General features: G+C 41.2%; 1 protein-coding gene across 1 annotated transcript in view; it reads right to left on the bottom strand.

Annotated features, from left to right (window-relative positions):
- myh11a (myosin, heavy chain 11a, smooth muscle) overlaps positions 1-16,918 on the bottom strand; it is a 28,421-nt gene that overhangs the window by 3,337 nt on the left and 8,166 nt on the right. The window contains 32 exon segments of the mRNA XM_018664651.2: positions 80-292; positions 424-636; positions 791-1,039; positions 1,230-1,382; positions 1,531-1,635; positions 1,746-1,952; positions 2,069-2,213; positions 2,313-2,525; positions 2,652-2,823; positions 2,955-3,078; positions 3,210-3,347; positions 3,426-3,632; positions 3,846-3,977; positions 4,142-4,250; positions 4,514-4,674; positions 4,785-4,854; positions 4,990-5,111; positions 5,334-5,527; positions 5,927-6,041; positions 6,134-6,307; positions 6,440-6,613; positions 6,721-6,873; positions 7,026-7,144; positions 7,281-7,376; positions 7,478-7,621; positions 7,949-8,047; positions 9,074-9,137; positions 9,259-9,351; positions 11,690-11,716; positions 11,844-11,918; positions 11,920-11,944; positions 15,894-15,921. Coding sequence (XP_018520167.1) covers positions 80-292; positions 424-636; positions 791-1,039; positions 1,230-1,382; positions 1,531-1,635; positions 1,746-1,952; positions 2,069-2,213; positions 2,313-2,525; positions 2,652-2,823; positions 2,955-3,078; positions 3,210-3,347; positions 3,426-3,632; positions 3,846-3,977; positions 4,142-4,250; positions 4,514-4,674; positions 4,785-4,854; positions 4,990-5,111; positions 5,334-5,527; positions 5,927-6,041; positions 6,134-6,307; positions 6,440-6,613; positions 6,721-6,873; positions 7,026-7,144; positions 7,281-7,376; positions 7,478-7,621; positions 7,949-8,047; positions 9,074-9,137; positions 9,259-9,351; positions 11,690-11,716; positions 11,844-11,918; positions 11,920-11,944; positions 15,894-15,921 — 4,313 coding nt within the window.

The raw sequence follows: 16,918 nt of genomic DNA, 5'->3' as shown, positions 1-16,918 counted from the left end.
ATCGCTTAGGCCAGTGCAACATTGTGCAGATCATATTACTCTGGTAGGAAGACAGTTTAACAGTTTTATGCCTCTTTACCTGCTTGACAAGCTGCCTCTTCTTCTCCTCTCCCATCTCATCCCGTCCCTGGAGGTCTCTCTCGAACTGGGCCTTCAGGGCCTGCATGTTGACCTCTAGACGCAGCTTGGCATCCTCGGCCGCCTGCAGCTCGTCCTCCAGCTCCTCTAGCTGAGTCTTCATCTCCTCCACCTGGGCCTCCAGGCCTCGCTTGGACTTCTCCAGCTCGTGGACCTGCCATCAGTATATTTTGAAATTTACTAGAATGTTGTATTTATCAAAAATAAATTATACCCAGACTTTGAGCCAAAAAAAATCCACTGATCAATCCAGACTCATTCTGTGATGGATGTTCCAGCACTAACATTTTTTCCCACATCATCCTTGGAGCTGATAAGGTCCTCCATCTCCATCCTCAGGGCCTTGTTAGCTCTCTCTAGCTCCTCTCTGGCATCCTGAGCCTCTTCCAGAGCTCTCGCTAAGGACAGAGCTTTGGTCTCCTTCTCTCTGGCCTCAGCTTCAGCACGGTCTCTCTCATCTGCATATTTACTGGAGATGCTCTTCTCCTCAGCCAGCATCTGGAGGACAAAGAACAGCAACAACATATATGGATTTGTGTGGCTGTTAAACAGACCTGTTCCAACATGCAACTGAAAAGTCATAACTTAAAGTTCAATAACATCTATGATATCTGAGTAAAATTGTATTGTCACCTTTGTATTAACATCTGACCTGGTCAAACTTCTTCTGTTTCTTCTCCAGGTTTGACACGTTCTGTCTCTGGTTGTCCAGGTCCATCAGCGTGTCCTCCAGCTCCTGCTGCAGACGATTTTTGGTCTTCTCCAGCTTGTCGTACGCCGAAGCCTTCTCCTCAAACTGGGTGTTTGCTGCCTCCAAATCTCTCTGCAGACGTTTCTTGCCTTCTTCAAGCAGCTCAATGTTTCCTGACATTTCATCTAGCTTCTTCTTTGCATCTGATAGCTGCAGGCAGAACAAAACTGTGTTTATTCACTGAATAAAAGGGGAGTCTCGCCTTTGTTTTCAGGTTGCTTAGCAGCAAATTTGATACGTCTATTCAATTGTTCGTGTTCCAAGGTCGAGTGTGACGTTTTAAAACCTCTCACTTGCCAAAATAATCTGTTCATTCATGACTCCTAGTTTGACCTCTGACCTGGATGTTGAGGGTGGACACGTGTCTCTCCACGTTCCTCTTGGCCTCCGCCTCTTCCTCAAGCTGTTCCTGCAAACTGTTCTTGTCGTCTTCTGCTTGCCGGAGCTTCGTAGAGAACTGCAGCTTCTGACGTGTCTCCTCAGCCAGCAGCTCCTGTAACAACACACCAGGTCAAAGGTCAATGCTTTTAGTTCAACTTCCTGTCAGCAAGCATTATGTTGTGTATTGAATTATCATTATCAGGAAATATTACATGTAAACCATATGGGGAATATAATATAGCTCCTGAGAGTCCAGTTACCTGTGTGTCTTGCAGTTGGGAGGTTAAACTGCTGACATCTTTGCTCAGTTTGATGTTCTTTCCTTCTGCTTCATTCAGTAGGTTTGTTACACTCTCAAGTTCAACCTGTATGAAGATGAAGATGAGGTATATAGGACATTTATATTCAGCATACGTGTTGTGTGTGTGTTTTTTTCACCATTTTTACTTGCTGTGTACAATACTATAGTATTTACAGTGATCTTGGAGCAGCGCTCTCCCAGCTCAGCCTTCTGCTTCTCGCTGTCGTTGAAGCGTGACTGCAGATCTGCCACCTGACCTTCCAGCTTCTTCCTCTTGTGCTCCCCGTCTTGTTTGGCCTGGGTCAGTGAGCGCACCTCCATGGTTAATTCTGATGTCTCCTTCTCCAGAGCTTGTTTAGCCTTCTCCAGGTTTGACTTCACCTGAGCAGAAGAGAGAAAGTAAATCAATATCATTTAGAAACACTGTCAAGCTAAATAAACAACCTAATTGGCACATGAGTAACATTAAAACAGTGTATGAAATAATGCAGGCCTACTCGTTTGGACTGCTCCAGCTGCTCTGTGAGTTCCTCCACAGCCTGGGTGTGTTTCTGTCTCATCTCCTGGACCTGGGCCTCGTGGGTTCGGTTCTCGTCCTCGATGGCTCTCTTCAGCAGGGTGACCTCCTGTTCACGTTTGGCTCTGCAGAACAGATGGATGGATTATGCAGATGTTTATTAAACAAACAACCTTTTACACCTGTATCGCATGACAAAGAAATTATTCTGTTACATGGCTAACCTAAGTTCTTGTTGAGTAGCAGTGGTGTCCAGTGTGTCCTCTAGCTCAGACTTGAGGGCCTCCAGCTCCTCCCCGAGGTCCCGTTTGATCTTCTCTGCCTTGTTCCTGGCGGCCCGCTCAGAGTCCAGGTCCTCCTGCAGGTCAGAGATGTGTCCCTCCAGCTCTCTGATCTTCTTCAGAGCATTGTTCTTCTGGGCTGTCTCATCTTCTAACCTGAGAAGAAAAAATTAAAGCACAGAGGAAGATACTAGTGATCATAGAGGTTATAAAAAAAGTTCAAAATTGTTGTCTTTGTTGTCACTTGTATTGAAATCTGTAAATGGGTACTCAGGATTTTACCTTGCCAAGGCGTTCTGTAACTCCTCCTCCTTTTTGGCGAGCTGAGCTTTGAGGTCAGCGATCTGAGCCTGCAGGTCGGCTATCTGCTCTTGTAGGTCGTTTGACTCTGCCTCCAACTTCCGCTTAGCCTTGTCCAGCTCCTGGCGACTCTTTTCTTCTTTCTTCAAGCGGACTGTTCATACAGGAGAAGGGTAACAGTTTGTATGAATCTATGTTTCTTGAGTATGAGTACAGCTCCGATTCTGACATCAGTAATGATGTGTGAGGGTGTTTAATACATAACAATGCATAAAAGATGATTACCTTCTAATTCAGAGATCATGGACTCGTGTTTATTTTTGAGCTTGGTGAGGTTCTTTGACTTCTCCTCCTCCTCAGCCAGATTGGCACTGAAGTCTGCAACTCTCTCCTCCAACAGCTTCCGCTCCTACAAAACACCACAAAGTAGGTCATCTATTTGATAAATTTTCATTTTTTGCCACAGGAAGTCTTTTAGTCAGTGACTGACCAATAGTAAGGCCTCTCCTAAAGACCTAAATGCTGTTTTCCAGTATTTACCTTCAGCAACTTGTTGTTCTGGTCCTCCATTACCAGGATGTCATCCTCAAGCTTTTTGATCTTTCCCTCGCAGGTAACCTTCTCTAGCTGCAGCTTTTGACGGGCATCCTCTTCCTCTTCCAAATGTTCCTCCAATTCCTATATGAAAAGACTCATACCTCAGTTTCTGCTGCAGTCTGAACAGCAACAATAACAACAAAACAACAGCAAATAGACCTGCATCTGCTGTTGCATCTTCTTCTTCTCCACCAGCAGCGTCTGAGATCGTTCTTCCTCTTCGTCCAGCCTCGCCTCCATCTCATGAAGGATCTCCTCCAACTCCTGCTTCTTTGCCGCCAGACGAACTCTCATCTCCTCGGCCTCGGCATACAGCTCTGTCTCTGCCTGAAGCTGCTCCTGCAGTGCGTTTCTCTCCTCCAAAATCTGGAGCAGCACAGTTACAGGAAAAGATTTGGCTCAGCTTCATTATCAGTAGATTGCTGTTAGACAACACCCAGAATCTTATTCTTATTCAACGCTCATTAAACAGTTACTCAAAAGAAACATTAATGATACTATGACACAGTTTCAGATGGCTCTGACATCCAGTGAAAGCAAAAGTGTGTCTGTGTCATTTTTGTGGATTTCATTCGTTACCGATGTGTGTTTCAAGGTGATCTCCTTCAGCTCAGATTCAAACTTTGTAGCAACTTCTTTGGCTTTCTGCAACTCTTCCTCCTTCAGACTCATCTCCTCCTCCTGGCGGGTCACTTGCAGCAGAGGCTTGACCTGTGGTTCAGGAGAATGGGCAACAGCACATTTTTAACATGGGGTCAACGCAAGGTAAGAGTTGCATGAAGAATTAATTTTATTACTACATAATAACTAATAAGAGTGACTACAATTGGTTGCAAGGTTGCACTGTGATATTGTTTAATGAATAAAGAGCTAACCTTTGTGAAGAGCCTCCACCACTGCCAGTTCCTGAGTTTGAGGTAGGCAGCACAGTTCCTCTGGATCACTTTCATGGCTGTGAGCTGCTGTTGCCTCTTTGCAAATGCCCTTTAAAAATACAGCAGTAAAAGCAATATATTATGCTTTTACCGCTACTAATACAATTTAATGCAAAGTGCTCTTGATTGTAATTTATAGTGATACAGACAGCAAGAACAAAAAACTATGAAACCCTTCCTCTACGGTTAAATAAAAAAGGGCCAAGATACTGTCTAAAAGATTAGATATACCAAACCTTTGAGCAATATAATACATCACAGACGGTACAATTTATTAGAGGGGTGTGTGTGAGGAGGCTTGTATATCCATACTTTCTGGCCAGGAAGCCTCTAGCCTGGGCCTGGAAAGCGATGATGATCACAGTGATCTTCAGATCTCTCTCCTCCTCCAGCTGGGCCAACACTCCTGTGCGGAAAAAGATCTTACTCTGTCCAATCCTGTATAGGTTGGGGTCCAGGTCCAGATGTTTGATCTACACAGGACAGGAGATCAGTGAGAAAGATGAGGTGCCAATGGCTCGCAAAGAGAAAGAATATATAAGTGGGTACTTATGGTACTTGATATCTGTGCGACTGTGTTTACCATGAGGCAGCAGGCTTGTTTACCATCCATGAAACCTTTGGGAATAGCATTAGCAGCCAAGATCTCATAGCTGTGAGGAGACAGAAATTACTGTATGTAAGTGGTGAGAAAGCTTTACAGCAATATCATTAACTAGATTTGAAAACTTGATTTGATGCATGGAGTTGCACTTTAAGAGGTTAGTGAAGCATCAGATTCCACTCACCGCTGGCGGAACTCCTGGAAGACGATTCGGTTGGGAAATCCTTGTCGGCAGATCCTGATCCCCTCCAACACACCGTTACATCTCAGCTGTTCCAGGACCAGGTGAGCATCTAGCTTCCCTGCCTGAGGAGAATAGGTTTTCCTATCATATCTTGACAGATGACAGTTCTAATCTCTACATCACTGGGTTGTCCTACTCAAAAACAATATAACTGTAACTGTCACATAAGTCATTTTATCACCTAAAACAATGATGGTTTTCCTAACAGTGTCAGATAGACTTCACCATTAAAGGAACTTTTCCATACGAGACATTAGTGGTAATGACTCTGCACTTTTCTTTACCCTCTTCTCGTGGTTGGGGATGATGCATCTGACGAAATTGGGCTGGGTGTTGTGCAGTGTGGTCATGAGTTTGGCCAGAGACTCCTTGTAGAGCTGTCCCACTGTACGGAACATTCCCTTTTTGGTCTTCGAGGCGCTCGGCATGGAGCTGTCCGACATCTTAGCTATCGTGTCGAGACCAACCACTCTGTCCGCTGAAACATACAACACATCTTTATGTGCATTTGGGGATAAAAAGGTGTTTGTTCAACTTAAACTGAGCTGGATCTAGTGTGTTTGGTTGGCTGGTGCTTGGTAATTCAATTTCCTATGAATAAAATCTTTAAAATTCATCTGATGGCTGTGTTTTGTTCGTAGAAGAAAGAGAGAATCCAGATGCAAAGCAGTGCAGTTTATGTCTCGCAAAATTCATTATTAGTATCACTGCACTGAAAACCTTGATTCATGAATTTAGTATGTTAACATGTCTACTGTGGTAGACAGTTTAAATAGAAATTATATTAAATTGATCTCATAGATGATCCTGAAATATAAATGTAACCCAATGTTGATGAGCTATATTTGAGTAAAACCAGCTAAATTAGACATCTCACCATCTTTCCAGAGTTCTTGCACAAACTGGCTGGATGAGTTGTTGAGCAGCGCTGTGACATTGTCATTCAGAGGATCCATATTCTTTGTCAACCATGCTGTGGCATTATAGTCCACCTACAAATGGCATCATTGTTATTTAAGCTTGATCTCAATTTAGGGCACAATATCGTGTTTACATCACATTATACATTTCCATTCATACTCACTCTCCCAGCATAATGAAGGATAGAAAACTCTGTCTTGTCTTTGAGCTGTTTAGGCTTGGCGAATTTGATATGGTTTCCTTGTGTGTTCATGAGTTTCTCCACAAAGGAGACATCTGTGGCTTTGGGGAACCAGCACTCTTCATCCAGCAGGGCCAGTATACCAGGGGGGTTGTTCTATAGAGAATTTGCAGTGATTACTAAGTTCAAACAACATTTTAATTAAGATACATCATACTAAATCAGAAAATACCTTTGATATGAGGCAGAACTTAGATTTTGTGCGTTTATTGTGTAAAGGCCACTCACTGGTCTCTCGATGAGCTCAATGCAAGGCTGCAGGTCGAGGCCAAAGTCAATGAAGTTCCACTCGATGCCCTCCCTCTGGTACTCCTCCTGCTCCAGGATGAACATGGTGTGGTTGAAGAGCTGCTGCAGCTTCTCGTTGGTGTAGTTGATGCACAGCTGCTCAAAGGAGTTATCCTGAAGCAACCAAAAGACAGCGCTGAAAACACTAATTTGTGTATATTTTGGTGTTATCAAATGTCACACTACATAAAAGCTAACTGATTTTAACAACATATCTGTACCTCAAAGATTTCAAAGCCGGCAATGTCTAGGATTCCCAGAAAGGAGGCTCCTTGGCGTTTGGTTTTGTCCAGGGCTTTGTTGACTCGGCCCAGGATCCAGCGGAAGAGCCGCTCAAACACAGCCTTGGCAAGGGCTTCAATAGCAAAGTCAGCCTAACAATTACACAAAAACAGAAAACATCTGATGAAAGACTGAGTGGTCAAGAATGATTTAAACTTAGATGACAGATTTGGGAGATGTTCATGACAAACAGAATTAGTTCACGTGTTCTTATGGTTTCACACTAGTGCACTACTTGTAGTACCTGCTCTTTGGTCTGTGCCTTCTGCACCACTTCTCTGCCCACTTTGATTCGAGGGGTGAGAATGGCACGAGTAAAGTCTGTCACATTGATGCCCTGCAGGTGGCACACCTTCTGAGCCGCTGGAGAAACAAGAAGAAACATGCTGGTAATTATATGTTGTAGTAGATGAAAATAAATTGAGCTTTTACATTGTTTATCGAATTATCAGAGGTTGATAATCACATGCTGACAGACTTTTTAATTAAGGTGTCTAACCGGTGTTGTCTGGCATAGTAGCCTGCTCCTGGTTCCTCTCTTTCTTGAACTCAATGTTTCCCAGCTGCATCACTGTGGAGCACACCTTGAGGATATCTGAAACAAAGCAGAGACAGTGGTGGCATCTTATCCAATCCCACTATAAGCAGTCTGTTCCACTCTTGCCAAGCAGATAAGATCAGAATTATCGCTGATACCGATTCTCTCCTCATCAGTTAAGCCCATGATCTTCATGGCCTCCATGGTCTCTTCGTACATCTCATCATCTTGCTGGCCAGGGATCTGAACGTGGCCCGCACTCAGGAAGCGGTAATTACTGAAGGGCTCTAGAAGAAGCTCCTCTGAGAATAAAACACATAAGTTACATAGTTGGTATATTTTCTCAGCTTAAGCTTGATTGTCATGGTTTAACATCAGTAAAAGGATCACATGCCCCCTATGAGCTGAGGAACCTAAAAAAAACCTCTTTAATCCAACTGGGTCAACTAAAAAATGCATAACCGTCCAACTGAAACTGAGACGGACTTTCTTTTCTCTTCATAAGCTTTTATTTAAAAATGTGAGGTTTTCACATGGTTGTGATGATGTGGAACATTTGGTCAATTAGCCTGCAGTAACTGTTCAGAAGGACGTAATATAAAAGAGAAGAGCTGTAGATTGTAACTCACCACGCAGTTTGTCCTTGGCGCCAGCAATCATGTAGTAGAAGATGTGAAAAGCTCTCTCTGTCTTTGCCTGTCTGATACAGCGAGACTTCTCCAGCAGGTCTGAGAGCAGTCAGCTGTTAAAGAATACAAACACATTCTGCGCTCATGCTATATAATCCCCTGTATGAGGATCTAATTAAATGTCACTACTTGTCCTAATCTGCCTCCCTCTCAGTGATTTCTGTACAATGTACAGACTGTAATACAACTTTGACTTACATATATAAACACAAACACTCTGAGGGAGAACGATTTATAAAGGTCTGAGATCATGAAATAAAAGTTGAACAAAAATTGAATAATGAAGTTAAAATTCACAAACACAGTGGCATCCAAAGCTACATATTCAGAAACAATAAACAAATATCATCTCCCTCTTAAAATAATTGCCTATGTCATTTTTTCAGATTTTTCAGGAAACACAAAAAACTCAACCACTTGTTGAATATATGATATTTACTAACAATTTTAATCAAAACAGTTATAACAACAGATGCCTATTGACATACAAACCAGAAGGTCAGTCAAACATGGAACATGAGAGAATTAAATAACTTAGGGAAATTAAAACTAAAAAAGTCACACTCTTGACATTTATACTAAAGGGGTAGAATGGCACGATCTGTTTAACTGAGGATGTAGGCAATTTTACCAGAGGTGGCCAGCATCATGAGGTGATTTAGATGATTTAGGAAAAAAAATCATTTTTGTAAAAAAATTACTTAGGCAATTATTTTAAGAGGGTGACGATATGAGTTTAGCAGTGGCACTCACAATTGTTTCACTGTTTTCAGCCTCTAATTGCCCTAAAAATACTTTTTTTTGCATCAAAAATAACGCTCATTTGTAATTACATAAAAACTACATTCATTAAACATAGATTAAAAAAGCCACAGTCTAAAACATGATTAATAAGATGATACCATTATGCTACTATGTTAAAATTATAAAGTAGGTGTGATGACAAACAATAGTACTACATTTAAGGGACAGATTTTACACCACATTTTACATTCCAGATCAAAGACCAAAGGCTGTTTTTCTTTAGAATGAGAGAAAATGTGAACAATGTGTCAAAAAGGATACAGGTCTCAATATTGGCTCCAACAATGTAGCCGGTCACATCAAAGTTGATACGGATGAATTTTCCCTGTTAACAGAGATGAGGAAAGAAGATGTTACAGGATGGAGTGGTGTGATTAAAGAATACATGCACAAAAAAATAGATGAAAAACAGCCGACTTATACTCTTCTGCAAATAGCAAACTCACAAATCGGGAAGAGTTGTCATTTTTGATGGTCTTGGCATTTCCAAAGGCCTCTAGGATGGGATTGGCCTGCAGGAGCTGCTTCTCCAGCTCCCCCTAGTGATGACAATGAAATACAGAAACATTGCTGTTACACACTGACAGGTTGCTTGAGTCGGGGTGCAGTAGGTGGTGTTGGGTGGGGATGAGGTGGTTCAGGGAGATGGGGGTTAGGGTACATTTACCAGAATACCATCACTGTGAAAGAAAAAAAAAAAGATGAAGGTCTTATTTGGCTCCTTGCTAATCAATACATATCCCAGCAAGTAAATCTTTAACTAGCTGTATCAGCATATTATAATTCCATACTAATCTCCTTTCTACAGTATATTATGTAATACAGAAACATGACCTAAAGACTTCTCTACCCATTTTGAGGGAAATAGAAAATGAGGAGAACCTGCCATTGATGACATGGAAACACAGATGCAAGAGTGAGGTTATGTTGGGTCAGACACGAGGCATCTCAGTAATGTTAACATCACAAAACCCTTGAAGAATCCTGCCAAAGTTTTTGGATTCAGTGTATCGGCAAACTAAAACGACTCTGATTCGCAAACAGCCTGGTGGAGATGCGATTTGCTTCCAGCGTGACTGCAGAGCCCATGGACCAGAGGGTGGAACCGGGTGATGGTCGGTAAATGAGGCAGACACTCCGTCACTTTGCATCGAGCTAATCCACCTGATCAAAGGGGTCTGTGTCAGCCTGACATCAAGGTCAGGTGCTGTAGACCTCTATCATACCTACTCCCTAACTTAAAAACACTCCGTTCTGCTACCCTGTAAATGAGCTAAAGCCATGAGGAGAAGGAGAGCCCGACTTGTGTTCATACTGTGATTGACACTAGCTATAAGAGATGACAATGATGATGAATCAACTTTAAAATATTTGGTGACAGATGTTCTTCCTAATAATGGTAAAAAAGGTCTACTAGAGGATTGTTCTCTGTTCTTTCAAAGACCAGCATCCTAACTGCAAGGGCTAATTATTATTAGAGGGATGTTTAATAATAAGAAGTTTGGTTTCATTTTCTAATTTACATAAAGAAGCAAATGTGATAGGAGGTAAATAACATTATTGTTTTTACTGTGAAAATATACTGTCATATTTTTGTTTTTTATTTGTAATTTTGTTGTCCTATTAGAAAAGTCTATTAGATTCATCAAGATAAAAGTCAAGGATTTTTTTGAAGTTTATGGGAAAACAGGAAAGATACAGACCAGCTGATGAGGTGCTGTTCAGAGTTGGCAAAGCAAAGTTGGAGGTCCTTTTCATTAAGTCACTGGGAAAGAAAGAAAGAAGAAGAAAAGGAGAAACAGAGCACAGCAAAATGGCAAGAAAGTGAAAGTAACAGCTGATGGGAAGGATTGTTTTCTCTGAGAAACTGTTTACAAATATACTCATGAAGACAGACGCAGCAGGAGTCAAAGTGGTGCATGAGGAGGAGAGAAAGTAAGAGCAGAGCAGAGAGATCAACTCAATGCTATTTCTGTGCAGGCGAGGTACGTGGGAGCCTTGAGGTCCTACAGAGGACAGAGTATGACAGAACATTTCCTCTGGGGCAAAGACCCTGTTGGTGATCGGGGGACAACGGCAAAGGTTCCTCTGATACCAGACCAACACCACAAAACATCAACATCTAGTCACAATCTTACTCAGGCGTGATCCGATCTGAAGTGCTGCTCAAAATAAGTTTTTTATGTAGGCTTAAAGAGGGTGTCTTAAAGAGAGCTTGTTTTAGCCCAGTCAGGGTGTAAATACAGTCTTATGACATTAAACACAACGCTATGCAAACCATGGGGTCCACGCTACAGGACAAGACGAAGTCAATGTCCCATGTTCGGGGCAACTGGCAGGTAAAAGGATGAGGAGGAGAGGAGGAAAGGGGAGGGGGTCGGTGTTTGATAGACAAGAACAGGAGACGGGCATGCTCACACTGTGCTCGTTGATCTGTGAGAGACCCTTTCACTGCCGGGGAGGCTTCAATCTAATCTCCACTGGCAGTGAAAGGGTGTTCGTAAGAAGACAGATGACACAAAACCCACAATGATAAACCTGCTCAGGAGTATGCAACACTACACGTCCTTCACTGAACACTGCAGGTTTGAAAAGTGATTGCGAGTCAGTACTACGATGATGATGATCATGCAGTCTAAATCAGTTCTGGTTGGGTAAAGGTACAGAAATTACAAATGCTAGGGGAGAAACACCTTCAAACTCAAGAGCAGTAAGATTTGGGATCTTGACCCTTGGTGTAAGAAAGATAATTAAACAGGAAAAAAATGTTTTTTTGGGTAACTCAGTGACACCATCTTCATGCACGTTTCTAACCTAATGAAGGAACACACAAACACCACACACAAAAATACACTCCAGGCATTCCCCTTTACTCACGTAGGCAAACTGTGCTCCTGATTGTTGCTATTTGGAGGAAATGGCGATATACAGGATTAAACTGGGCAGTTTCCTACATATGTTGCAGAGTGAGGGAACTGGTTGGCACATCCTAACTTTGAATACAACATGGTCGCTTGACATGGATACTTACAGCACTGCTGTCCTTCTTGCCTTTGTGTGAGGAGGCCACAACAGCCAGATACTGAATGACCTTCTTAGTGTTCTCCTGTCTTTCCAGCACCAGACTCCCCGCTAGACGAGGAAAAATGAGAAGAGGATTAAAAGATGGAAGGAGAGAGATAGTGAGAGGGAATGAGAGAGAGAACAAGCAAGTAATCAGCTCTGACAGGTTCTCTGTTCACAGTTCAATAACCCAGTTTAATTGAATGGAAATCATGTGCAGCAGAGATAACCACACCAACACCTGACATGAAGCATAATGTTATTGTTCAGTCTGTCTACTGTGCAATGATCCCTTCACCAACACTTTCACAATCCATACATATTTATTTTTCTGGCCAAATTCAGAGTCAGAGTTAGCCTCATTTTATCCTCATTTCAGTAAATGTAAAGCTTCACCCAGCAACTGTTTAGCTTAGCTTAGCTTAGATGTAAAAGCATATCTGGTTCTACTTTTATACTAGACAGTGAAGAGACACACAGGGAATGTGGGGAGAGAGAGTGGGGTGTATGATATGCAACAAAGGTGGTTAACCATTAGACTGAAGCCAGGCTAATCTTTTCCAACATGCTAAGCTAACAGGATGCTGGCTAAAAGCTTAATGTTTACAAAGCAGACATGAGAGTAATATCAATCTTCTCATCTGACTCTAAGCAAAAAGCATGTATCCAAAAATGTTGATTTATTCGTTCAAATAAATGGCTTCCTGTAAGCAGCAACAAAATCTGTGTGTATGTAGCGGGGAGAAACTTACAAAATTATCATAGGAATTATATGACAGATGTTGTCAAACTAGTCAGACATCTAAGAGATGTGCCATCTTTTAAAAGCAATTTTTAACTCAAACGTTTTCAAACAGAATTCAGAACACATCCTTTCTTTCCAGAAAACAATCTTGGATACTAGATAGACAAAGTTGAACGATCCCAGAGCTATCAGCCAGTGGTCCAACACACAGATGCATCCCCAGGCATGGGTCCATAAAAGGCATGGGATGCACTCTGTGTTAGGGCTTGGCAGCTCTGTGAGAAATCTACTCTGTCCTGTTCAGGTCTGGAAAGGACACACGACATCCAGGCTCCTACTGTTGGTGCAAAATAAATTCTGATGAGAGTTTTCTTCTACAGATGGTCTGTCAAACTGTCTCATCCTGCATGCCCTGCTTACCATCAGTACAAGTTTCACTCATGATCATAAGATTATTTTAAAGAATATAATGGATTAGATCATATTTGCCAGAGGTACCATACTGCTAATATTCAGATGTGTTATCACGATTTTGTGATTTTTTCCTTCTTTCCTTACTTAATAAAATATGAACAAGTGATCAACCTGTGATGAATTGTGAGGAGGGATTACATTATTTTAAAAGGTCAAAAGTCAACAAGGATAAGAGCCACTGTTGTGGACAGCACAAATGCTTCTCCCCTCAGTTGTCCGCAAAGTTAAATGATCCCTTGGCATTACAGGAAAAGACAGAAAATTCCTACAGTCCAGAGAAATACGATAAACAGAATCCCTTCTCCTTTAACACATGACACATTCAATCCCACAGCAGGGTCAGACGAGGCAGTGAATCTGCACTCTTCAGCAACATCCTGCCACTTTATGGCCACTATGTTCATTCCATCAGTCCAGTTTTTCACACACATACAATGAATACTAGACAAAGGAAACTGGTGACCCTGCTGAGATGAAATGTCAACATCTCGAGAATGGATTTAAGTAGGCTCCCAGCTATTTCCCATGTCAAATTCTTGCTACTGTGTGGAGGAATTTAAGAAATATAATCACTACTAAAATCACCAGAATATACTCGGTGACCAAATACAGAAGAAAACCCTTTAGAATCTAAAGCAATGCAGCAGAACAGCTCTGCAATCAATGTGCCATGGTTACATTTTAGTTGAACCTGTATTAGAGAGGTGTCACTTCAATTTTGAGAACATTTTTGAGCTTTTAATTTGTGGTGGCCTCATACTACAAAGCTAATAATAATAATAATAATAATAATAATAATATATATATATATATATATATATATATATATATATATATATATATATATATATATATATATATATTTTTTTTTTTTTTTTTTTTTTTTTTTTTTTGAAATGGTATCCTTGTCTCTGTATTTTATAACTTAATATGTGGCTTTAAGGATCTTATCATTTATGATAATTACCACACTATTCAATTATGTATTTAAATAACTGTCTACACAGAAGCATGTAATCCTTAATAGAGAGGTTAAAACAGGTTACACAGTTCCAAGACAACTTATTGACAAATACTTCAACTAAATGTCACCTTATAAAGATGCAAGGCCTCTATAATGCTGCTGTAAAAACAATACTGACATAGAATATAACACACACACACACACACACACACACCACACACACACACACACACACACACACTACATACATGACATTCCCTGTACTGCACCAGAAACATTTCTGCCATATATGGCTCCAGAGGCCTGCTGAGGCTGAGCCCAGCTGTAGCTCAAACGGAAATCTTAAAGCAACTGTGTGGCCCTAACAGAGAGGCAGATGTTGTATTTCAGCTTTACTGTATCATATCACTTCCAGTTCATCATGGATTTAAATAAGGTTCTGTGTTCATGTTTTGCCAAATTAGCATCAAACAGTCAGGTCTATGGTAAAAACTGGCTGTACACCAGCACTGTTAACCATTAGACACCCACAGAGACAGGGATAAATACTACCAAACTTTTCCAAAACTTCCTTTTAGTGGTTTTGATAAAGAAAGCTTGGAAGTTGAGGAAGTGGTCTGATGTGATTAAAGATTTTGCTGCATCCTGGCATCAGTAAATTTAGAATAAAAAGAGCCCTGAGGAGGCAGAGCCCCTCCTCTCATTTCCTTTACAGGAACCACAGCTGAGCAGCAAAGGTGCTACTGTTAACTCAAGGACAGAAAAGTAAATAATATAATCTTAGCCTTTATCCGCAAACACTAAACAGCTAATTTAGATTGAGTACTATAGACTTAGAGGAGAAAAAAAAAAAAATCTATGGTCCATATACAGTGCACAATAACATGAGCTTTTCTACTCATATTTGCTGTCTTGTTGGATTTGATAAGAATCCTTCCTGTCTAAAGTTATCCTCTTGGTGACATATGCATGCCATACATTTGTGCAGGAAGTGGACTGAAATAAACACAGAACATAAGCAAGTGGGATGTACAGTATGTGAGAGTGGATTTTTTATTTTTTTTTTGGTAGAGAACAAAAATAGCAGTAATTCCTAAAAAAAAAAAAAAAAGAGAAGTAGCAAGAATACATCCTATTTGAAATGAATTATGACCCAGGCATGCATACAACATTTTTAGAAAATACAAATCCTATTAGGCCATTAAAAAATACAAAAGAAAAATAAACAGTTTTGTTGTTAACTCTGTGTTCTATGAATGACAGTCAAGTTCAGGCTCATCCAAAGATCAGGCTAATATTTCCTGTCAAAAAAAGTTGTTTGTCCTGGGATGTCCAATCCCCCAGTCAAAGTTCTCAATAATTAGTTTAAAACAAATAAACAATGAAAATGGAGCCCAAACATTTGGCAAGCTAATCTGGTTCTCCCATCAGGATACAGGGCATACTTCCTGACCGTGGGGTCTGTGAGGGAAGCGAGGCCACAGCCCCCAGGGAGCACTGCCACTGCATAACGCACATTCAGCTTTGATCCATTTGAACACAACTTCACAATGATGTATTACATTCATCCAGCAACATCCTCACAAAAATCCCCCCAAAAACATATGACTGTTACATTATGAATGATTTCTCTGGTTGAAACTGGGTCCTGAGGGACCAGACAGGTATCTCATTTGTTTAACTGTGTTTACACAGGCATTATGTAACTGTTCCTCCACACATGCATGCACAGCTTTCCTTCTAGCATTAATGTGGCATCTACGCTCAAGGTTGAGGAAAGATGACAAAGTTAAAGATGACAAAGGTGAGTTTGGAGGTGACAGATTTTCACTTACGTGCAGAGAATGGACTGGTCCTCACGATCTGTGGAAACAAAGGAAAGTTAATAGTGTTAGACGACTTTTTTTTTACAACTCATTCTACAAATATACAGTATGTAAGTGAGTGTCCAGATCACTCATAAAAACAGAAAAACAAAGTGGTAAACCAAAGGCATCTGCAATAACCAAGGTAGAAATATGACGTGTTACAAGCACAAGGGACTTTATTTTCTTTTTCTCCTATGTTTGGCCAGAGAATAGGTGTACAATTATGCACAATAGCAGAGTACACTTCTGCACAGACCGCATGTGAAACCACCAGCCTTTCTCAAGGAATAAAGATCAATCTAGCGAAGAACTTAAGACACCAGCTGGGACTCAGTTCAAAGCTTAGAGGAGGTTGTGTGATTTGCGAAGGCTCCCCTGTGCCTAAAGAAACATGTAACTCCCACAAATACTTTGATTTTTAACCATGAAAATCAACTCTGAGTGTGCAGAGCAATGAGTCATTATAACATGTCTCCAAAAATACTCCTGAGAGAATTCACCAAGCCCATGTACGGCTATTTTGTAACTGTATCCTCCAATGCAAACCACCCCCCGGGGGAGTAGACGGAGTACTGCTGAATGAAAAGAAAACTTTGCAGTCAGTTCTCGACACAAAACCTCTTAGTAAATGACACCTTAAAGCTGGACTGCAAAAATGATGGAATGAGGGAAAAGGACAAAACAGTGAAGATCATCATTTAAATGCAGCGTCAAACCTTTCATACTGTCGTCCACTCACGCAGCACACACACACACACACACACACACAGTTACAGAGCACAGCCTGCCCTTAACTGTAAACTAGCACGGATGCTGTTTCTCCGTTTGGACTCGAGTCTGGCTGCTGTTCCTCTGGTTCCATTCCTTACATACACACACAAAATGCAGCCTGTTCCCTCTCTGCACTTCCTAATTAAGGCAGATGGAGAGAGAGAGAGAAAAGTGGCCAGAGTTGTGAGCATTTGTAAACCATCCAAAAAACACTTGCACTT

Source organism: Lates calcarifer, linkage group LG5 (genome assembly GCF_001640805.2).
Source record: "Lates calcarifer isolate ASB-BC8 linkage group LG5, TLL_Latcal_v3, whole genome shotgun sequence".
In the NCBI taxonomy this organism is placed as follows: Eukaryota; Metazoa; Chordata; class Actinopteri; family Centropomidae; genus Lates; species Lates calcarifer.
The sequence above is the reverse complement of the archived record's forward strand: the minus strand, read 5'-3'. Positions and strand labels throughout refer to the sequence as shown.